Consider the following 23,206-nt stretch of genomic DNA (forward strand, 5'->3'; position numbering starts at 1 on the left):
GAAAAATATAGGCTTTGGGGTCAATATTCACTGAAGCATCAATGAAAAAGCAGCTCTTTTGGCTAGATGGAGAGACTGGCTTTCACAGGAGAGCATGGGCTTGGTTGATGCTTTCCTAGTTTGTCTAAAGTGAGGTGCGAGTGGTGGCTTTTGAGCCAGCAGTGGTTGACGGATGGACCATGTAGATCCTTGTGGCAGGGATTTTGGGTGTTCAGCCTGGGTGCTGAGGTTCCCCAGGTTCCTCTGGGGAGCCCTGGGACAGCTGGGTCCCCTCTGTCACCCCCTACCCCTTGCTGCTGGGCTTCCTTCCCTTTCCCCAAGCTACCCCAGCACTGCTGGCACAAGCCCAGCCTCAGGCCTGGATGCAACCATGCAAGTGGCAAAGTGCAGATGCAGATTTCCTGACATGTAGGGGCTGTCCAAGCCTCCTGCTGTCCCTGCACATTGACACAACGTGCTGTGACCTCCAGGTCTTGGTGTGGAAGCTGGGGAGGGCAGCAGGGCTGGGCAGGGGGCAGCACGGCCTGGTCACCGGGACACGGTGCGGCCTCTGGGGGCTGCAGTGCTCGGAGGCCATCCTGCTGCCTTGTCCTCCCTCCCCGCTTCTTTTTGGGCTGGAAATCCCAAAAGATCATGCCCTGTGCAGATGGGCTCTGACCTTGCAGCCGCCCAGGTTGCGCTGTCAGGGCAGGTAGAGATGGGAGGAATTCGCAGCGGCACTCAGCCCTCAGGCGTTTTCTAAATTTAAGTGTGATAACTACTTTTTTCCACTTTACAAAGTATCCGGATCCTTCAAATTAATAGCTCGAGGTTGTGGGAAACTGCCTTTACTTTGACTCGAGGTAGCCTTAGCTGAGCTTGTTGGCATCTCTGATCCATCCCAAACCTTCTGGGCTCAGAGAATAAAAATAAACTGGTGATAACAACAATCCCTGTGTTCCCAGTGAAAGACAGAACTGGGCAAACGGCAAGAGTTTGGGGTTTTGATCTTGTAGCTTTGACGTGATTCATTGGAAATAAATGTGCTACAACTTTAAGGATTTGCCTGCAGCTAAATATAAGGGTGTGCTGGCTCCACCCTGCCGCTTTGTTAGGGATACAGGCATTTATTTTCTCTAGTGGGTTTTGTCTTTTTTTTTTTTTTTTCCTACTTTTTTTTTTTTTTTTTGGTGAGTCTCCACCATGACATAACCAAAGGTCTCACAGAGCAGCCTTTGAGCATGCAGCAGAGATCCCCGACTCACGTCTCGTTCTCCCCACGGCACGTGGAAGGGCTGGGACCCAAGGAGCTCCAGATCTCACCTCTCCTGTGAGTACCGTGCGCTCCTGGCTGGCAGGGAGGTGATGGCAGGGACCACGGTGGAGGGCATCAGAGCAGGGCTTGCTGTCTTCACCTGCTGCTCGGGAGACCCCTTGTTGTGTGCCAGCAGCGAGCACACCAGGAGCGTCTGATCTTTGCCAGCTCGGGGATGAAGGTGTGGTGGGTGACTCTTTTCCTACTGATTTTTCGAGTGAGAACTCGGTGCATTGGTAAAACTCGGAGAGGGGGTGGCAGGGTGTGTTTTCAATCAGCGTTTAGTCAGTCTGAGTTTAGTCTCCAACTTTCTGCCTTTGAAAGAGAAGTTGGTTTCATCTTCGTTTTCTATAATCATCTATTTATTTTATTGGCTTTTTCAAAAAGCCTGCATTTCCCCTGGTGCACGTCCACCTGTTTTGTGTAAGCTGCCGAAGGTCTGAGCTTTTGCTCAGTTTGTGCAGAGTAGATTTCTTTCAACAAGCCAAAAGAAACTACAAGACTATATACTAAAAAGGGCAAAAAAACCACATGCTGTGCTATTTTGGTAGTAGCAAATTATGCGTTCTACAAATTACCATTGGTTATGAACACAGTGTGTCTGTCTGTATAACAATGTCCTGCTTTCAGATCACCACTAATACATTTAAAGTTATGATAATACCCATTGAAATCCAAGCGTCTCCTCTTTTCCGAGATCTGATTTATTCCTACCAGCAAATGTCAGATGTAAGTAGAAGTTTTATGGCTGTATAATTCACACACTGTTAGGCATCTTATTAGGAAGGACTAGGACTTTTTAAAAAATGACTTGATGTTCCTTAAATATATAGAAACTATTAGTTCCCTTTTCTCTTCTTTCTCTTCCCCCCCCCTTTTTTTTCTCTCTCTTTTTTTTTTTCTTTTCCCCTTTTTCCTTTTTCTTTTTCATTTTTTTCCTTTTTCTTTTTTTCTTTTCCTTTTTCTTTTCCTTTTTTTTTTTTTGTTTTTATTTCATCTTTTTCTTTTTCTTTCCTCTTTCCTCATTCTTTTTTTTTCTCTTTTCCATTTTTTTTTTTTTTTTTGCTTTTCTTTATTTTCTTCTGTTCTTTCCAGTGAGGGGCAGGTTAAACTGATTAAAAGACATCACCTTTTTATTATTTTATAATGTTAATTTTTATTTGATATTAAGGAATTAAACAATCTAATTTAAAAGGTATCACCTTTTAATATTATTAATTTTCATTTATTGTAGATATTATTATTATGAATTTAAATAATGTTATGAATCACAGGGAGAAAAATTAATATTCTATGATTCTATTAGCTTTATGAGCATCAGCTCTCAAATACCCCTCTGAAAATATGGTGAGGAATGCGGTACTGTATATACATGGAGAGGTGGATTAGATTTGATTACATGTAGGAATTTCCCCACCTATAGTGCTATGGGCACATTCAGCATGTGATACCTTACAAACTTTTTGCCAGCAATAATAAACAGTGCTGCTGCTTTGGGAAGATGATAAATGCTCAAATATCCCTGCACGTATTCCTTCACCTCTCACACTTACGGAGGCAGGGCAGGCTCATGGCATTGACACTTTGCAAGCTGCTGTGCACAAATGAGTGTGGACAGCCCTTTTCTGGTGAGTTTGAGCATCACAGGGGGACACCTGCCCCTGTGCCACCCCACAACCCAGCCGGGCTCTCTCCATCCGCATCCTATTGCTGATTCCTGCTGCTGGGGGCTGCCAAGACCTCCACGTGTGTGCGTGCATGGGATGGGTGCTGAAGCAGAAAACCCTGCAGGCAGCTTTCTCCCCTCGCACGAGCACCCTCTGCACTACCTGTTAGTGTCTAGCCGGGGTTTCTGCAGCATTTCACCCCCCAAAAAAGGCCTGTGCTACTCTGCTGGGCCTTCTCCAGGCTGTTTTTCTGGGCTGTGCAGAGGGCATGAGGACAGCTCTGCTGCTGCCTGGGGAGAAAACAGTGCTGATAGATCCAGGCATCACTCCACTTTTATTAAATATATCCGTGATGAGTTCAGTGGTCTTCCCCTTCCGTGCACATGGGTGCAAGGGAGGTGTGGAGCACCCATGGTTTTGGAGGTGCTGGCGGAGAGCTGGGTGCTCAGGGAACCATTTTAGGCAGGCTGTGTCCGTGGCTGGGCTGCACCCTCAGACGCCTGGGAGCTGCTTTGCATCTTGCTTCAGGTCATGAAACCAAAGCACGGCCTGGAAAGACAGATTGCCGCCGCAGCGTAAGCAAATCTATTGGAAACAGACAGCTCGCTAATTGACCCCGTGTTACGTGCGTGTCTCCCCACCCCACTCCTGCCTTCCTGGCCAGGCTGAGGAGGGCTGGGGCATCGCTGCTTTCTCAAGGAGGAGGGGAGAGATTGAAACTGCACTTCTGGGAGGTGAAATAAAGCAGCAGCAATCACTCAGGGCTCTGGGGCGATTCCCCGCCGTGCTCCCAGTTCCTAGTTTCTTTTGTGTCATGCGAGAAAAACCGGAGTGACAGCCCTGGTGTGTGTGAACAGCCACACTGGGTGCACCACCACCGATGGTGGACACCTGTAAGTAGCCCAGGCTGATGAGCGAGGCTTTATTTAGCTGAATGCTCCTGGGAAGTGGCTTTGTGTGAGACCACGGGGCTCTCGGGAGCAGGCAGGTGGTGGCAGTGCCCACACCCAGCTTCTGTCCTGTTTTGCTCCCAGCACACTTCTCCCTCCACTCCGGGTGCCCATGCGCAGTTCCCAGATGGAGGATAAAAATGGGAAAAATGGGAAAAAATTGATAAAAATTGAAAAAAATACAAAAGTGGCCAGTGCCTTCCTGCAGGCTCATGCATGAAGTAGAGAACCAGCACCAGGAGGAGACAGCAAGGCATGGAGAGGATGAGGAGGGGAGGCAGAGCAGGGGGGTCCCAGCACCTGGGAGCAGGGCAGGGGACACCAGCACGCTCTTGGCTGTTGGCTGCAGTTCCTGCAGCCTCTGCTGAAGGCTTCAAGCACGGTCAGCCAACGAGGTCCATGCAGACACCGTGCAGTATCTGAGGAGCCTGCAGCAGGTACAAGGGACCCACCACTAACACCACTGATGGGGCAGCTGCTGCAAAGACCTCTCCTCCCCGAGCAGGAGTGAGCCCCTCTTCTCCAGAGCTGCCTGCCTGGAACGTGTGTGTGTAAACCTGTACCTGCACACCCCTCCACTTCTGGCAGCGGAGCCAAACTCAGGGATGTTTTGGTTTGAGGATTGATGAGCTGCAGCCCCTGCTCCTCATTTGCACCTTTTCCATCCCCTAATGGAAGGGATGTGGCATTCCTTGGCTGGCACATTGAACAAATGTGCTGTAGAGCACCTAACAGGGGGGTGTGAGTGTTAGCATTTCTAAGAAATGGCAATTCTCCTTTCGGAGCCTAAGTGAACACCACTTTCCTGGAGTTGCATAATTTAAATCATCTTCGCTCTGTTTTTGTCCTGTCCATTATTTTGAGCTGTCATGTTAAGTGCCACGAAGACTCTTGAAGAGGTTTCTTTCTGTTTCCCTCTAATAATCCCAGAAACATGCACTGGTCCCATTGTAAGGGGCTCTCTCCGGCAGCTCTCAGCATTCAATTTGCTGTAGAGGAGGCACTTTGTAGAACAATAGGACAATCAGTGCTGCAGCAGCTCAAGTGCTCCCATCCTGCCCTTGAAGAGGCAGGAGGAGAGGAGGTGGAATAGTGTTTTGACCATCACCATTAATGAGTTCTAGGAAAAGCTTTGGTGGCGGCTCAGCGTGACAGCACAACAAAGGTGATCCTGGCTCGCAAAAATAGAGGGCTTGTGTTTCTTTTGCTCGAAAATTTGTTGGGGTTTAGCTGATGGCTGGTGCTTTAGGGAGAGCGATAAACTCTGGTGTGCAGGGCTGGATTAGGGCTTGGAGTCTGAGCCCAGTGGCTGGGATGAAGGCCAGCAGAGAGAAAGCATTGCCCGAACCTTCTGGCAGGTTGAGGTGTTAGTAGGGTCCGAGGATGGGTCTTTCCCCTAAGAGCAGATCCTTGGGGCTGTAAAGTACCTCTGAGGAAAAGGCTGGTGAACCACCAGGAGCCTGCTGGGGCTGAGGATCCATCCCTGGCAGTCCTGAACTGAGCAAACGTCTCCAGAGCCCTGTTGGGGTGCCTGCTGTGGGCCAGACCCCAACAGGAAGACTTTTTGAGGACGTTTTCCATCCTTTGATGCTGCAGTCTTTATATCCTACTCAGGGCTGTGTGAGGCATCCTGTTCTAACTCTGGGAAGGCTTGGGGCAACAGTACCTGGTTTCTTGGGGGAAAAAAACGTGATCTCCTACTAGAGTGAAGGAATGGCAAGTGCCCCTGCTGCCTGAAATGTCCAGCACCCATCGCCCCTGCACCCGGTGTCTACTGAGAAATTGGTGGCTCTGTGCTGAGCTCTCCTGATTCTGCTCCGGGTGCTGCCTCCAACTCTCCCAGCCCCTCGGTACTGCATGTGGCCTTTTGTGTAGGAACTGGACTTTGACTAAAGAAAAAAAAGTTAATTTTCCCCGCTGAGCCTGTTGTGTTTTGCAGAAAATCACCTCTTAAGTAGCGGATCGCGACGGTGAAATGCAGAGAGGCTGCGGAAAGCGGCTTTTCTGGAGGGACACAAAGAAATGAGGCATTGCCGTGGGAGCTGCTCGTCGGTGCTTTCAGCTACGTGACTAAGAGGAAGGAAAATAACTTTCCAAATAAGATTTAAAGTAGAAGTAAATTTTGACTTAGAAATTACACTGTGCAGATGGAAGCCCGGGACAGGTAGATCAGACCGTGAGCCCGTGTGGTCCTGAAGCTTGCTCCTGCAGTGGTCAGTGCCAGGTGCTTTGCATTGGTTTTACATTGCTTAGTGCAGCATTTTGTCTGTCCTATCCACGCTGCCTTTTGCTTTGCTTTCTTGAATCCTGCTGGGTTTTTCAAGGATTTTTGTGTCCTCAAAGCCCGGAGCATTATTTAACTCTCTGCTAAGGCACCAACTTTAGGAATGAAAAATGAGAAGTTAAAAAATACTAGTAAAAAAGCTGTAAGGTGATTTTTGCTCAGTCCCATGTGGTCAAGGGTGTCCCAGGCTCGTAACAACCCACTTAATGTCTCTCTGGGGAAATCCCCATGCAAAATAAACCTTTGCCCGTTAGCGTGGCCTGTGAATCCACCCAGGTGCTTTCCAGGTCCGGGAGTTGGGTGGAGAGCTGAAAATCTCAGGAAAACTGCCATGACAAACCACGGGCTTGTTTGGCCCGAATGGTTATGGAAATAAAAGCTGCAACCTGAGCCTCGGAGCCCTCCCAAGTGAAGAGAGAAGATCCCAGTGCTTTTAGGAGCAAAGCAGCAAGCTGGCAGCGTCGGGGGCAAGACACTGTGCGGGGACACCGCGAGGAGCCTCTGCCCTCCAGCAGCCCCAGCCAGGGCTGGCCCTGAGCTGAAACCATGGTGAGCAAAGAGCTCGGCCTCCGGCTCTTCTGCGGAGGCGAGGAAGGTGGATTGTTTTCCAGCGATGAAATTTCCTATTGAAAAAATTGAATGCTTCCTTGTCGCGCTTGTGAATGGGACGCCCGCGAAGCTGAGCACACTGGTTCCAATTACGGGCGCAGCGAGGCCAAGCACTGCAGCCAGACAGGAATTTATACCTTTTCATAGGCACTTGAAAAGATAAAACCCCTTTTTTTTTTTTCCCTTCTTTTTTTTTTTTCTTTTTTTTATTTTGTTATGTATGTAACGTATTCAAGGCAGGAGCCCAGCCAGCTGAGCTCTCTTTGATTTGTTCTCATGTTAATATTAAATGTCTGAAAATGTGCCTTAATCGCTCAAATTAGTCAGACTTCTCCCTCTGTTAGGCCACGAAGCTGCTCCCAAGGAATGGGTGCGTATTCCTTCCTCTCCTCCCCACCATCTCCAGGGGTGGCTTGTTTATGTCTGGGGCTTTCCTGGAAGCACATCTGGGATTTATGGCTCTTCTCCTCGATGTCCAAAGCTTTCACTCCCTGGGCAAGGCTTCCAAGTGGAAGGAGGTGTTTTTTGGGATACACAGACATAGGAGCAACTGGTGGGGGGCAGGCGGGACCAGTGTCTAGCAAGGATGAAGGACAGGGGTGTCATTAAAAGCCAGAAGGGGACTCAGGAGATGAGGGCTTGGGTGCAGCCTTTCTGCACGTGCTGAAGGGGACAGTGGCAAGAAACCAGTGGTATGGGGCTATTTCCCTTGGTGTAACGGATGGTAAGAAGCCCTATTTCCAGCCGTGGGGATTTCCTGATGCTGTAGGGGTGTGCCTGTTTATTAACCCCAGCGGTCTTCCACAGGTCCTTCAGCAAGGAGCTCTGCAGACCCGCCGTCTGCTGCAGGGAAAGCTGTCGCTGTTTGCCTTTCCTGAACCTCTGCTAGCTTAATTTGGTGACCCTGGGTTCAAGGGGCCCCTTTTCAGTTCCACACACTGAAAGGAGGCAGAGCTGCTGTACCTGGACGTTGGGGTGGGCTGGGACCCCGCAGATGGCAGCTTTGCTTGCAGGGGGCTCAGCACCAGCTCTCGCCGAGGCAGAGCGCTGCCTGCCCGCCGGCGGCTCTCAGTGCCCGCTTTTCAGGCACTGCCGGCTCCGACTGCTGCTAGCTGGCAGCGCAGACAGCGCTGCAGGCTCCAGCTTTGCATCCTGCCCTTTGTAGATATCCAGCGTGCCACAAAGACCTTTGTGCAGTGGTCTGGTTTGATATGCGTGCGCAGGCGTGTTCCTGTGCACGCTCCGGGCAGGCGGTGCTGCTGCGGTGCCAGGCTGTTGCTTCCCCACACTGCTCTTGATATGTAAAATGAGAGCATGCGTCTTTGTTGTTGTTTGCATTCCTGTGTCACCTACAGGTCCCACTTTCCTGGGTGCTGCACAAAGCCACAACAGAGCCAAAGCCGGCGCTGAAGAGATTGCGGTCTGAGACAAGGGGCGGCAGGCGTGTAGCTAGCTGGAGGAGATCAGGAAAATAATGATCCCGAACTGGCTGCAGGAGAAGCCCCGGCACACACCGAGCAGCTTGCAGCACGTGGAAGTGTTGCATACGTGCCTGTGCAATTGCAAAAGGCGCGCATTGTTCGGTTGTGTTATTGGGAAACAGAACATGATCGTTAGGAGTGAGCGAGAATGGGAACACCTGGAGGGACGGAGTTAAGGGCAATTACTCAGCCCAGCCCTGGCGTTTCTTAATTTGGGAGAGCTACCCTGCATAATTTCATCACAGATTTTTATACAGTTAATTGGCAAGCAGTTTGATATGCAAATAAAAACATCATAAATATCAGAGAAAGATTTAAAGCTGTGCTCTCCACTGCCATGCTACAATCCTTGCTTTTCTGGTCAGTCTAATCTGCTCGATTACTCCTTTCATCTTCCTGCGTTTTGAAGACGTGATATCTCTTTCAAAGAAAATCTGTCAGACATATTAATTAGCTATTTTTTTTCTACATGGAATGAAAAAGCAGGGGTGGGGAACCCGCAGCCCTGGGGATCAGATGTGGTGCCTGGCCAGGTAATTATTTTGGGGGTAGCACGGAGATGTGAGATGTGCGGCCTGCCCTGGGTCTGGAGATGCCTCCCTGGCTCTCGGCAAGGAACAGGTTTGCTGCCAGAGATACGCAGCTCATGTGAAGCACCGAAGGGAGATTTTCCTAATGTGGGTAATGGAGCATCCGCAGCAGACAGTGCCGAGATGTCACTTCTAGACCCTGACCTTCCGAGATCAAAGATGCTACAGGCAGCGATGCTGAAGGATGTTTTTAATTCAGAAGATTAAGCTTAAGTAGCTTAAGAATGGGAGAAAGTGTGGATGGAGTCAATATTTTTAATGTTCAAGGACGATTTGAGAGCGTAGACTTGTTTGCTGGTAACATCAAAGATCCCAGCGAGCTTGGGACGCCCGAGTGGTTCTCATCTGAAGAGTTTACCCTGAGAGCTTTGTCTGCTGGGACTCCTCGCGCTGAGAGCTCGGATGGATGCCTTTTACTATCGCTGTAATTTTTGAATCAGATACATTTCACGCAATACAAGGCAACGTGAGTGTGTGGTTTATGTCAGGGGAATACAGCCAGGTGTTTTATCACTACAGACAGCGTTTTAATTCCAGCTGAGCTGACGACGAGCTTAGCGTGCCCTTTGAGGACCAAACCCAGGGCTGCCATTTCATTCCTCCAGGTGCCGAGGAATTAAATGAGGGGGGGTATTTCAAGTCTGGGTGCAGGAATTCCCAAAGGACTCCCACATGGCAAGGTGTGATACTGGGCAGCAAAGGTCTTCCTGTCGTCAATGAGCTCTCGGGGGGGATGGATTTGGGTTTCCCATGGTTGCACCAAAACTGTATATGATTTCTACCATCTGCCTTTACCACTTGTATGTTTTATTTTTATTTATTTATTATTTTTTTTTTTTTGCTTACTGGCTTCCAGTGCTCCTGATAACGTGCTGGGTGTGGGCTGCTAGCCTATTCCTACAGGAGCCGTGCAGCTGCAGGAACCCACCCTTGCTGTTTGCACAAAAAGTCACGTTCCCATCTAGAGGTGAGGGACAAACGAGGAATCCGCAGTGGTGCTAGCTCTTTACACAGCTGCCAGTGACCCTGGAGGGCCTCTTTCCATTTAACTTTTTTTTTTTTTTTTTTTTTTTTTTTATTGTTTTCTTCTCTTTTCCACCCTCCTCCCTGCCACCCCTGTCCACAGAGCTGATCCCCACCGCAGCACCAGCTCCTCCAGAGGCAGACGAATCCAAAGATTGCTCTGGGGCCTCCAGGGAGCATCTCCCACCCTGCTCCTCATGCTCTGCGGGTCCCAGCAGCTGCTCTCAGCCCCGCTCACGCCACCAGGAGCCGGAGCTGTGGCCGGCGGTGGCAGCGGTTCAGGACGTGTGGCACCGCCGCACGCTGCCGTCCCCCGGCAGAGCAAACCCAGGGTGTTTTCTGACAGCTGAAACGGGGGGGGAGGAAGGCGAGGGAAGACTTTCCAAGCTCTAATTACCCGTGCCCCAAGGAATCAAGAGGCCTCTCTGTCCGCGCCCTCCCGCTGCGGCTTTCACTTCCCTCGATGGCAGCCTTCCAGCATCCACCAGCCTGTCAGGCTTTCTCTTTGCTTGTCTCACTACCTGCTTTATTTCCCGCCTGGGAAAAGCGAAGAAGCAGCTCTGGGTTTTTAATTTCTCCTTTTTTAGTGCTGTTTCTTTTTCCCCGAGAGGTCCGCAGGAGTGGGAGGAGGCCTGGAAGATGATAGCTGGTGTGATCAGTCAGAGGATGCTCCCTGTTTTGGTTGCCGGATGACACGACCTGTTGCTTCTTGTCATCAGGCAGCGGGCCCAGCCTGTTGGTGGGTCCTGAAGGTTTCCAAAAATGCACTGTCCTCCCCCAGTAATTGCAAAACAGCCTGGAAAAGGGAGCAGGATGCTTCTGATCAGCTGGGGGTCTGGCAGAGCTCCAGCTGTATGTCACAACGTCTATGCTGAGGCCTGCTGTAGAGTCATGAGCCCGGCCGTGCAACACCACCAACTTTTCCTTGGGCTGGGGGTTTCTTTGCCTTGCTTAATAGCATAAAAGCTGCTGAAATGCGTGTGCTGAGCTCGTATCTGCTGTCTTCTGCTTCGAGCTGCTCCTGCCTGAATTATTCATGGTCAGCAAGCGATCTGCAAACAGCCCCTGTGATCTCGCTGTGTGCTCTGGGACTCGCCTTGCCGAGGCCGGGGCCGTTCCCGGTTTCCTTCCTCGCTGCAGGGAGGCTGTGGGGATCTCGGGGCTGCTTGTGATTAACCACGCCGCGATTTATTATTTATGCAACACGATTTGTTCGGCCGGCCGAGGCGCACGGCGTGGATAAGAGAGCAGGCTGCGCGCAAACACGTGTAGCTCTTGCTTGACAAATCCGATGGTGTAAATAACATCGAGGAAGCTGCTCAGCCTGGCTGCAGGAGGGCAAATGCCCTTATAAGTCGAGGCAGAGCTGCCAGCTCGCCTGGTGTGGGCATGTAGGATAGGCGAGGCTGCGTGCTGAGCCACTGCTCTCGTGTCCCCAGAGCTCGCCCCATGCAGGGGCTCGATGCTCCTGCACCACAGAGGGAGCTGTGAGAGTGGATCGCCAGCTCCTGGATGCGATTCACCCGCCTGCCTGTATCTGTAGGGTTTTACTGGGCTGTTAGGTGTTTTATGTGTTTGCTTGTTTTCCAGTCCCTGTTATCGCAGCTCTTGTCTGTGCTTGTTTAACCTCTTGCGTGCTGCTGGCATGATTGCAGTGGTGGGCGAGGAGCAGAGCAGGGTCTGTCCCCTCGCACACATATGACCTTCCTTCCCATGTTGTTTTTTTTTCTGAGACCCATGTGGCAGTGCAATTCATCACCATCACCTTAATATTTTTTAGTAGCATGCTCTGATTCCGTCATGCAACGAGCTTTGCAGAGCTGTTGAGAAGGGCAGTTTATGGGCAGGCAGTCATCAGGAGTCCTGTTTGCTTTGCAATCCTCACTATTAGCAAAAGAGACTGAACATCTGCCTCTCCCAGCACACCCACCCCAGACACGTCTGCCTCTCCAGCATCATTTATGTCGTCCCAGTGAAATAAGTACTAAGTAACCCAGTCTGCATTTTGGGATGAGGGCTGCGGTGCTTCAGGAGCCTCGTCCCAAGTGGAGCTCAGCAGAGAGCATTTTTCAGCAGGTTTTTGCATTTGCCACCAACGTGGTGTGGCCCTCAGGTCCCTTTCTCCACCTGGAGGGGTGGCACATGCAGTCTGAGCTCTCCACTTTGGGTAAAGAAAGCTCAGTTTAGGGTATCCCCTTCTATACAGCAGCCCTGAGCAGGACCCGTGCCTTGCCCTCACCTACAGCACTGCTGAAACACGGTAGTAAGTTTGTTAAAATGTCCTGCCTCTCTGCATTATAGAAAGAAGATTTTCTATTAAACCTTAGGGAAATTACCGTCCTTGTTAACTAGTGCAGAAGTAATGAACCACAGCAGGGTTACTCGAGAGATTTGGGCCATCGCTTTGTAAGACTGCATTGTTTCTTTAAATTAGAGAAATAATTTAAGCAAACAAACGAACAAAGAATTTCTGGAAATTAAAGCACAGTACAAATGGGATGATTTGCTCATCTTCTATTTAATAGGAGCAGTGCCTTGAACAATTGCACTGTCGACCTCAGAAATCTATCCATGGTAACTAGTCACAGGAGAGAAAAATAGACAGTCTGCCACCAACTTGGTATTAAAGTTATATTTTCCATTTTTCCATGGTTGTGGGCCAGTCGGGGACTTTCCATGAGCAGTCATCATGACAGAAATCCCCTTCTGCTTTGTCGCAGCCAGCGCCGCTGAACAATGAAAGGTCTGAGCCTGGTTTTGCGCTGGGTTTGGCTTTGGTGGGTTTGGTGCCCGCCCTGGTGGGATGTGGACGGGCTGAAACCTGGTGGGCAGGGAATGGGGACCTTCTGCTGAACACACCTGGCTGGAGGGAATTTGGGAAAATGTAGGAGATGGTGTAGAGGACACCTATGGCCTTCAACCAGCTCTGTCTGCACAGACAGCCAAGTCCATGCCTGCTGTCAGGAGCCTCCACGGCCACTGGATCACTCCTGGATTAGGTGTGGGGTCTGTCCAGGACCTGTGTAGCGATGTCGTGCTGTCTGTGCAGCACTGAGCAAGTCCTGTGAGAGCCTGGAGGAAGGAGAGAACAACACTGCCAGGCTGGAGCTCGTCCAGAAATAAATAAACAGAAATACTGAGGGCTTGGTCGTCTGTTCCTCAAAAGACATTTTTGGAAGGGATCACTGTGCTTTTGTTCTTCCATTAGGCAAGTGAGGAGAGAGCATTGTTTTCGTCCCCTCATCCGTTCCCCTTATAGGGGAAGAAGAAGGAAGACTTGGCCACCCCCAGCCGAGCATCTCGGGGGACCTCGGGAAACAAAGGGCCGTACGGACAAGAGTGCTGTCATCCTGTCCCCGGCACGCTCTGCCCTCCGACAGCTGCTCGGAGAGGTGTTCCTCGGCTGGTTTCCCCTCTGGAACCCGGCAAACGCCTCCAGGTTTATCGCTGCTGGTAGATTTGGCAAGGCAGCCGTGGAGTTTCGCTTCTGCCAGGGAGGTGTGTCTGCTCCGGGACGGCCGTGCCTGTGTCTGTGTGAGGGCTCGTGTCAAGCAGTGCTCCTGAAAAACACGGCCTTGACGTTCCTGGAGGGGGACCGAAGCTCTGTGGACACATCCATGCTAGTGTAGTTCCTCTCCCATGTGCCACCAGCGTCTGTCCCTGCTCTGCAGAGGGCACCTGTGGGTTTGGGGAGCTCCTACCATGGGCTGTGTGATCCTTGTGTTGGCTCTCTGTGCAGGAATATCGGCCCTGGGATGGGTTTTTTAATTACACTACAGCATTTTTCTATTATTTTTTTCTAACAAAAGACTGTACTAAGCCCAACCTTTCTTGTTTTGTCCAGGCTCCAAGGCTGATCCTGCTGACAGCCCCTGAGATACTGACCTCTATGGGAACTGAGACCACTTGACTGCACTCAGCATCTTTCAGGATCGGGTCCTAGGTAATTATTCTAATTCTCTGCACGGATTATGGGTGAAATTTGATGTCCTGTGAGTTATACAGACAATCTGCAACGATATTCCTAGCTGTCCGTTCCATTCATCTATTAACCTGCTCTGGTCAGGTCCTGTAACTTGCTGTACTCTGTGACAAATGAATGCCTCGCTTACCTCCACATTCAATTGATTTGGACCTCCTGACCTGAGCCCACCAGCATTTCATTTTTCCAGGGCTGCATGAAGGCGGTGGTGCCACATGAGAACTGACAGACTCATGTGGCAGCACAAAAGCACCAGGATTTATTCTGATCCTATTGGGATCATTTGCCCGCTGCAAACCTCAACTTAACATATCCTCCTGCAGGCTGATTTGCCCAGAGGACAGCTGAAGCTGTTGCTGGAAGCCAGATGCAGACTCCAACCAGGACTTTCCTGGCTAAATTGATTTTTTTTTTTTTCCCCTGAACACTGTCACTCTGTAGATCAGTGACTTGACACTACAATAATAACCAGTGTTCCAAAGAAATCACGGCTGCATCACCTCCTCCCCAAAAACACAAAACAATCTCCTTTACTTCCAGAAAGGGAATTTCTCGATCACCATCCTGGCAGTGGTCACCAGCTGTTCTGCTTGGGAAGATTTGACTTGACTTGCAGAAAGCTGTAAAAGCAATTAAAATAAGTTTTCACTCCCATCAGAAGTAATCAAGGGCTGAGAATATCAATGTTTGTTGGAGAGGATGCATGTTCAGATCAGAGTTACAAGGCCTCAAAACCTACAGCTGCATGAGCCTGTGTTTTACAATAATTCTGGCACCTGCAGACAAAAACAAGCTGTGAAAATATTTCGCTGGGTACACAGGAACTGTAGGCTCTTCTCCGAGTCTGGCCTCACTGTTGTGCACGAAATGTCCGTGTGATTTTTAAATATTTGCTCCGAGGTAGGTAAATGGACACCAAAGAGCTGAGGGCCAACCTGTGCCCTCCCCTGCATCCTGGTGGAGATTCAGTGGTGCCAGCTTGGTGCCTTGCATGGGGGCACGGGCAGGGTTTGCTCCAAGGCTCCTTCTTCCAGCCCAGCGAGGTGAACTGAAGCTCAGGATGAGAGCTGGAAAAGCGCAGCTCTCGCGGATGAGTTTTCAGAGAACTGAGTAAGAGTGAAGCCAGCAGGATGCTATGGATGTTACTCTGAAACTCTGAGGATGAATGATTTCCTGTAGGGCTGGCTTCCTGAGCGAGCTTATATCCCTTATTAATTCTGCATGCTGATAAAAGTATCAGCCGGCAGAGGGTTATAATTTTTAACCCCATCTGTAGGATTCCTCCACAAAAAGGTGGTTAATAAGAGCTGGCTTCCCATGGACTCCAGCGGAGGTTAGCCCCCAGCTCTCAGGATCAGCTTTTATTTCGGGGGGAGGAGGCACAGTGCTGGCTGGAACAGAGCCCCATTCTCCCTCCGCACAGCTCTGTACCGTGACATTTTCGGGACCTGGGCCTGAGGACTTTCACTGGGCAGTTTCCTGTTTCGGCAATCTCCATTTCAAATGCTCTGTGTGCAGCATTGTGCGGAGAATAAAGAAAAAAATAGCCCGTATCCTTCTCTCTTGACAATCGTGGTGGACGGTAGGGAGCTGAGCTCGAGTTTCCAGTGGGGAGGGGGAAGACACACATTGAAACAGGCTCAGGAAGTGAAAGAGAGGAGAAAGAAGAAGGAGAAAGGAGAAACGCGTTTGCCCTCAGGGCTGCGGTGCGGTGTTTTTTCCCATCCACCCTGAATTTGTGGGGACGGGGTGCTTTTTCAGTGCCTCAGCTCACATGCTCTGTGTTTAAACTGCTGCTGTCAAAGCTTTGAGAGTAACTAAAACAGAAATGTCACAGGTCAGATGGATGCTTTCCAATCGCCCGGTTTATTAGGAGTGCAATGTAAATCCTCGGGAAGGAAATAAACGCCCAAACATCCACCACCCCTGGTCTGCATCCCCCAGGGGGGCTGCGGGTTGCTGGTCCCGTGGGCATCCCCATGTGTGTCCAGCATCTCCTCCCTGCCAAACCTCTGTCCTGATGTGACTGCACCAGGTTCTGGAGCGGGACTGGATCCAGGTCCCTGATGAGGAGCATCAGAGTGAGGTTGCTTCAGGTGAGCACAGCTGGAGAGAAAACAGCTGCCTGGGGTCTGATCTCAGGCCACTTCAGCACATCCTCAGCTGAGGTCTGATGCTTGCTGCTGTAAAATCGGAGGATTTGGAGAGGCATGAAGGGAGCTGATGATCTGCAGCTGCCCAGCCCTGGCTTCTGAGGCAGTTGCAGGGGTGTTTTTGGCAGCACTGCAGAGCAGGGACCCAGCACTGCCCTCTGAATGCAGCGGCTCTGTGTCCCCTTCCCTGGCAGCTCCACGTGTGCCGAGCCAAACCAGCTCAGATTTACTTGTGAAAGGAAAAGTGTCACAAATATCAAAGTGCTTGCATTTTCTACAGCGTCCCCAGAGCCCCAGGGCCTGGCTGCCCACTGTTTCATACACCTCCAGGGTCTTTAATGAGGCAGTCACAGCAAGAGGAAAAAATCCATAACTAAATGCTAGGTGAGTCAAAATGGAATAGAAAATGTTGTTCCAGCTTCTCCCATCCTCATTCACCTGAACACACAGGCACAAGGGTGCTGGCAGGGAGCATCGAGGCAGCTGTGTCCCCAGCACCACTGCTACATGGGCTCAGCGCAGCTGGTTGTTCTTCAATTTGTTATAACCTGAAAATAAAGGCAGATAAAGGCGAAACGTTCTGGGAATGATGCCAAGCCAAAGGCACTAAATTATTGAGAGATCCGTATCTGGATAACGGATTTATGCTCTTTAACAACTTTTAAGAGAAAATAAGGTGTTTGCAGGATCAGATTGGGTTCATCCTGAAAAATAGACCTCTCTGCATAGAACTGTATTGCTGTTATTATTGTTATTGTTTTAATAACAATAATATTTCCTCGCTGAAGCCATATATGAGAATATTATTTGCGTAGGAACTGGAAATGAACATGAAATGATCAGCATATTTTTTAACAGCACTTTACAAGTCACTCGGCATTGGAAAAGATACAACTATCCGTCAAACCAAGGCTTGGGGATAAAATAATTAGAAATCACACAACCATAGCAAAGGAAGATTAGTGCTAAAATTAGAAGCCGTAAAGTTGTTTTTAGATTACGCTGGAATCCAGGCAGGCTGCTTTATTGAGCAGCGTTCCTTAAGAAAACGCAAGGCGAGAGGTGTGAATTGTCTGCGTTTGGCTGTGTGGCAAGGGGAGTGCTAGTGCTAATACTCGGCGGGATGATCCATGGAGTAATTTTCAGGGAAATCCTTAGGGAAGGGAAGACAGCCAATACGTGGGCAGGAGCAACGACAGCCTGCTGAAGGCTGTTCTGGGAGGCTGGTGTGCTCCTACTTCTGTTTCGGTGCCCAAATGCCCACGTTACACCCATGTGGGATGGACGGGGTGGGTGCAAGGGGCCAGCACCCACAGGTGCAGTGGGTGCCACAGTGCTGGGAGCTGAGCTGGCTGCGGGGGGCCGGGTGTCAGTGTCAGTGAGTAGCCCAAAAACTGCACGGCTTCATGCATCTGCTGGAGCTCCCTGCGCACGAGTGCCGATGGTGTCCTCTATCTGTCCTGGAGGATGGATTGTATTTTGGAGGTGTGCAGCGCAGCGGGACCCACCTTTGCTCTCAGCTGTGCATCTGCACATAAAGCTGTGTGTCTCTCCGCTGCTGGTCTTCAGCTGCAGTGCACCATTAGTTTCCAAGGAGCTGCCTTTAATTAACACCCGTGCCAATTAGGCCTATTGCCCAGGTGTATGGGCAGGTGGGAAGGAGCTTGCCAAGGTCACCTGCTCTCCGCAGCTCTTCTGGCTCAAGAGAGAGAAACTTTTTAATTTAGGGGGGGATATAAATCTCTTAAAATAAAAGGCGAGCTGCTGTGAGCTTGAATTTTAAGTGTATCTGTGCTGCGAAGCACGCCAGTGAAAGGCAAAGACCTTGGGGCTGTGAGGCAGAAAGCATCTCTGATCTCTCCAGAGTGCTGGTTCTCCCAGCGCAGGCATGCAGCATGTCCTCAATGGTATTTATGCTCTGGGGAGCAGTCTGGTTGTATTTTGGGCTGGTGATGCTGGGTGGGGAGGAGAGGCAGGGAGGGGTGCTGGGCATCACAGCTCAGCACAGCCGGCTTGGTTTGTGCAGCCAGACCATCAACACGTGGTCATCACGCCTTGGTTTTGGCAGGACTGCTCCCTCATGTAAAGTTGAGGGTGCGTTTTAAGGTGTTTTGATGCTGCAGGGTGGATGTACAGGACATGGAGCTTGGTGGGGGGCTGTTTCAGAGAGGACACAGTGCGTTTTCTTAGCTGAATGGGGTCTTTTCAGAGGAGAGAGGAACAGGGAGGTCTGTAAGTGGGGCATGTAAACCCTACGTGGTGTGGAGGTGCAGGAGGAACCATTGTTTGTTGTGTCCTGCATACACAAGAGCTAGAGAAAAACCATGAAACGGTTGGGCAGAGGCTTTAAACAGCAGGAAGCACTTTTTCATAAAAGGTGTAATTAAAGCGTGGAACTTGTTGCCACAGGATGTTGCGGATGCCAAAAGTAAAAGTGGCTTCAAGAACCAATCGGGGAAACTTGAGGACTGAAGGTCTGTCGAGGGCTTTTAGTGCAGCACTGTAGATGCAGCTGCCGTCTCTCTCTCTCCTGGGCTTTCCCCTGAGTCCGAGTGAGACCCAGGAGGACAGCCAGAAGCTAGAAGGAGATGAATACTTGGGTGCTGGTGCCCTGACACCAAGGGCAGGGAATTCCTGGAAGAGAAACATGAACTCTGTAGGATGTGCTGTCTAAAAGCAGTTGGGGTGAAGCCCTTCAGCTGGTGCTGTAAAAAGGAACCAGATGAATGCATTCGTAGGTTCCCTTTTGGCCATGAACACCCCCTGTGACCACACTGCAGTCCGTCTGTCCAGAATTTCTGTCTGTCTGCTCCCCCCGGGACAGCCCCATGGCAGCTCTGCCTTTGGGAACGCAGGACAACTGCCAGTCGTCTCTTTGTAGCCTGAGAACAGAGCCTCAGGAAAGTCCGTCAGCAGGACTTTACTAATTCCAACTAATGACTCCGGAATACTGAATTATGGGAACAACTGGGTACCATCAAAAGAGGCAGACAAAAGGCGTGCGGTAAAACACGCTGCATTGTAATATCAAACAGAGCTGAATTTGGGCTGATAGAGCACCTTGCGTATTCAGTGCGTTTCAAAGCACTTTGCAAAGTAATGAGCTGAATGCTGGCAGTGGAGCCGGTGGAGCAGTCATTATGTGCCTGACAATAGCTCTCGCAGCCCAGCGAGAGGAGATGTTGGCCAGGATGCTGGGGTTATCCCGCGCTTTCCTTTTTTTTTTTTTTTTTTTTTTTTTTTGGTGCTGTTAGATCTCTAGCGAGTGTTTGGACAGGAGGCGGTTGGACAAGGGCTGGCTGCAATTCCTGCCTCGTCCCGATGTTTCTGGCTGCCCAGCGTCTGTCTGGCAGCCTTCCCAGCAGCAGGAGCACACAGGGCTGGGCATCCAAAATCTGTGACCCGCCAGGGGTCAGAAGTGGTCCCTGGGAAAACACGGGGGAAATGGGAGTTGGTTGGGGCGGGGTAGAGGAGCTTAAGGATGGGCTGTGGGGTGGGGAGCTGCATTATTCTTTCCCTCTTTAAACTTTGGAGAAATCCTTGGGTTTAGCTATGGATCTGCTCCTCTGCATCTCTTAGAGGGTTGGGCAGCTTAGCCTAAAGGAGTGGGAAGGCCACTCCGTGCTGCAAAGGGCCTTCCCTTGGAGATGTTCTCTCCGACTAGCTCTGTTTCCCTGCCCTTCTTTTATCTCTGTGGAAACGGAGGTGGAGAACATCTTGTGACTCGCCCAAGAATCCCTCCGTGCAGCTGGGCACAGACCTTGGCCTTGCAGGTCGTGGTCCGCTCCTCTAATCTTGCGGTCTCCGGGACAGCCTCTTGAAGGCCCACACATGAGTTCAGCTCTGTAATTTCAGCTAAGCCAGAATAGCATTGCCGCAGCTGCACGAGCAGAACTCCTCATCCCAAAACCATTTTGGTGGCCGGGAAAATGCATCTTGCCCCTGGGCAAGGAGAGGAAGAGGTTAATTGTATATATATTATTTCTCTCTCTCTCTCTTTTTTTTTTTTTTTTCTTTTCTTTTTTGGAAAAGAGGAAATAAATGTACCCACCCCACCCTAGCGGGACCGCACAAATCTGTCAGCCCTGGCGGGTGGGGGCCGGTGGCTGGGCTGGGTGAAGGAAGCAGCCGGGGGAGGGCAGGGGCTGGGGGCATGGGTGGGGGCTTGGATGGCTGCCCACGAGCCCGCTGCTGCTGTGCTGGGCTATATTTGGAGCCCAGGCTGTAACGTTGGCTCCAGAGCCGTGGGCACTCGTGATGAGTTATCCCTCCAAGGGGCTGGCATGAAAACCATGCAGCAGAGCACAGGTTAGGGCCAGAGAACGAGGTCTGTGGTGAGGATGGAGATTTCCAAACTGGCCCCTCATGACTGGGGTCCCTCAGGACGCCTGCTCCCAGCTGAGCAAGACAGCCAAATGCCAGCAGCCCCTGGCTTTGCTGGAGGACGGCGTTGGGCTGGCTGCATCGCCCACATCCCCATGGAGAAGGGGAAGCAGGCTGAGAGGCCATGGAAAGGCCTCTGGGGGCTCCCCTCGCTCCAAGGCCTCCGTGGGCTCCCCTTGGTTTCTGAGTTGGGCTGACACCATTACAGGGCTTCCTCTCAGAGCCTGTGTCCTGCCTGCTGTCACCCCGCAGCGGGGACTTGATGTGTGCCAAGGCTCTGCTTTTTGAGCAGAGGGGCCTAAGGCTGCTGGTTGGAGTGGTGGCAGCAGCAGGCGCAGGTCCTGCAGGGACTTGTGTGGGTGTCTCAGTGAATGCTCAGAGCAAAAGACCCACTGTTATAAGCTCCTCTGGGAGCTGGTTACAACAAAACCAAGCTCTGGTGTAGGAGAGCCGCAAGGTCGACATGAAGCAGCAGGGCTGTGTGCTTGGAGGAGGGCTGGGCTGAAGGGGAAGGTGATGTTGGTCATCTGAGATGGGTTTACATCCTCACATCCAACCCAGGGAGCGCTCTAGGAAGGCAAGACATGGGTGTGCAACCCCAAAACAGCCCAGCTTGCTCTAGGAAAGCATCCATGGAGCCTGGCTGATGTTTTCCAGCTGAGGGGCTGACCTGCTGTGCTCCCCGTGGCTGCTGGCTGGGGAAGATGTGGTGCTGGTGGCTGGGTGCCCCTGCCAGCACGGCTCTGGGGCTCTCACGATAGCCCTTGTCTGGATCTAGCAGCACGTCCTGGACTTGCAATGTGTCTGAGCTTTTAGTATCACGTCATTCCCTCTCCCCACATCCCCCGTCCCAGATGTATTTGCTTAAATGGCTTTAATTAACTTACTTTTTCCTGTGCGTGACAGCTCCTTAAGGTTTTGGTAGCTGTTTTCTGTCCTTCCACAGTTGTCACTGACATGTAGCACTTTCCCTGCAGACTGGCCTTCAATCCTGCCATGTTTTTCCCTGCTCTGCAGAATTATTTTAGCGTACTATGGGGAAATGGTTTCCATGTGAGCGCTGTTACACACACTCAATTGATTATTAGGTGTGATTTTCCTGATCCCTGCCTGTATCTGTGAGGACTCTGAGCGAGCGAGCCAGAGGGGCGTAGAGTGATGGTTCAGGTCAGATAGATTTATCTTCTCAAGTGACAAGACAGATAACTCCGGAGTGGCATGGCTACAGGTGTTATCATTTGGGTGTCTCCTCAAGAGTGAAGGTTAATGTCTTGCCACTACTGATCCATCACTGCGTTATCTGCAGGATTTATACATCTTCTTGTGCCTCTCCAGCAGCAGTGGTTTCACATTTCCGGAGCTAAGATCTATGTACCCACTCCCTGGCACAGCAACTGCAGTGGCCACTGTCAGTGAGCTCCTGCTCTCCGTCTTTCCGTGGCTGTGTTATGTTAGGAATAATCCCTGCTTGTTGTTTTGCAGTATTGCATTTCCCTGGTGGAGGAAGGTGGGATGGGTGGGGGCTTCAGAGAGTGTCATCTGAAGTGCAGATGCATTGGGCAGATGAAGGCAAGATGAGCCCTCACCTTTCCTTTCAGAAAATCCGCCTCAGAAAAGTGAGCAGGAGAGTGGCAGGGAGCAAGGAGGGACTCAAATCTCCAAGTGAAATCTCTCTTTTTTTTTTTTTTTTTTTTTTAAAAAAAAAAAAAAAGGCAATAAATCCAACAAATTAAAATAAAAAGGCAAGTAACATGAGTGACAATTGTACAGTATCAGATAACACCGCATCCTGAATTCTGGTGGGATAGGAAATATGAAGCAAAAATCACTCAGGTGCTTCTAGATAGCGATAAGGAAAGCAATTCCCATTTACCGGTAGAAATAAAATAAGAGGTCCTGATAAACCCTCCATGACTAGACTGGATTAGGGCTCTAGCTGTGAAAATTCATTATGGGCATGCAAAAGAATGCATATCTTGCAGAGCTAAACTGACTGCAAACAACATTTATCTGGAGAAGAGCCGATTCACTCAGAATAAATAGATTTCTTTCAAAGGGGAAGGGGAGGGGGGGGATCTGTGGGAAAATCGTACCTCTGCCTTGTCATTTATTATGCAAAGAAGTCTCACACCTTTGTAAATCATGAAGGATGGGTTTGTGCTGAAAGGGCGACCCTAAGCTGTTCCAGCTGCTCTGGAGCCAGGCTGGGGTCTTTTGTGCGTGGTATCAGGAGCTGATGATTTCAGGAGGGGTTCTGGTAGGACAAGTGCCAGTCCTCATCAGCAAGGGTAATGCAGTTTGGTCTGACATTTTCCGAGTCCATTACTTTATATTATTTCTTATTATTCATTGTATTTTATTTTATTTGCCCTTTCTCTGTGGGAGCGACTTTGTACTTGGGTCTTGAGCAGAAGGGAGCCTGTGGCTTATTCTGCTCTGTCCTTGTATCTTCGGTTCTGGTCCCTTCGGTACCAGCTCTGGTTAAGGCCAGCAGCATCTCTCTGTTTGCTGGGGCTCAGTGAAACAGGGCACACTTGAATTTTAGCTTGTGGTTGACTGAGATGGTTGTAGGTGGCTGCAGAAGCACTTACCAGGGTATGCAGGGACCAAAATGTGATTTAACATCTTTTGTTCTAGCAATTAAGTAGCTCAGGTGCTACTTTTAGAAATAGAGTTGAGCTGAGGAGGCTCTGAGGTCTCCTCTCCAATGCACCGGGAGCATCGGGGGATGCTCGGAGAGCAGAGCAGTGCAGAGGGGACGTTGTGTGTGTTCACAAGCAGGTTGTAGGA

At 50.4% G+C, this 23,206-nt stretch overlaps 1 protein-coding gene across 4 annotated transcripts in view; it reads left to right on the top strand.

Annotated features, from left to right (window-relative positions):
- Positions 1 to 23,206, top strand: part of ZBTB7C (zinc finger and BTB domain containing 7C) — a 134,988-nt gene that overhangs the window by 40,739 nt on the left and 71,043 nt on the right. For 2 of the 4 annotated variants that reach the window (XM_084505020.1, XM_084505023.1), the window contains exons 1-2: positions 1,233 to 1,309; positions 13,743 to 13,841. Coding sequence is in view for 1 of the 4 variants with exons in the window: in XM_084505018.1 (XP_084361144.1) it covers positions 17,922 to 17,940 (19 nt within the window). In the remaining 3 variants the exon portion in view is untranslated. Of the gene's footprint in view, positions 1 to 1,232; positions 1,310 to 13,742; positions 13,842 to 17,817; positions 17,941 to 23,206 lie in introns of those variants that run through there. The other 2 variants (XM_084505019.1, XM_084505018.1) reach the window with 2 other exon arrangements.

Source organism: Aythya ferina (assembly GCF_964211825.1).
Source record: "Aythya ferina genome assembly, chromosome: Z".
In the NCBI taxonomy this organism is placed as follows: Eukaryota; Metazoa; Chordata; class Aves; order Anseriformes; family Anatidae; genus Aythya; species Aythya ferina.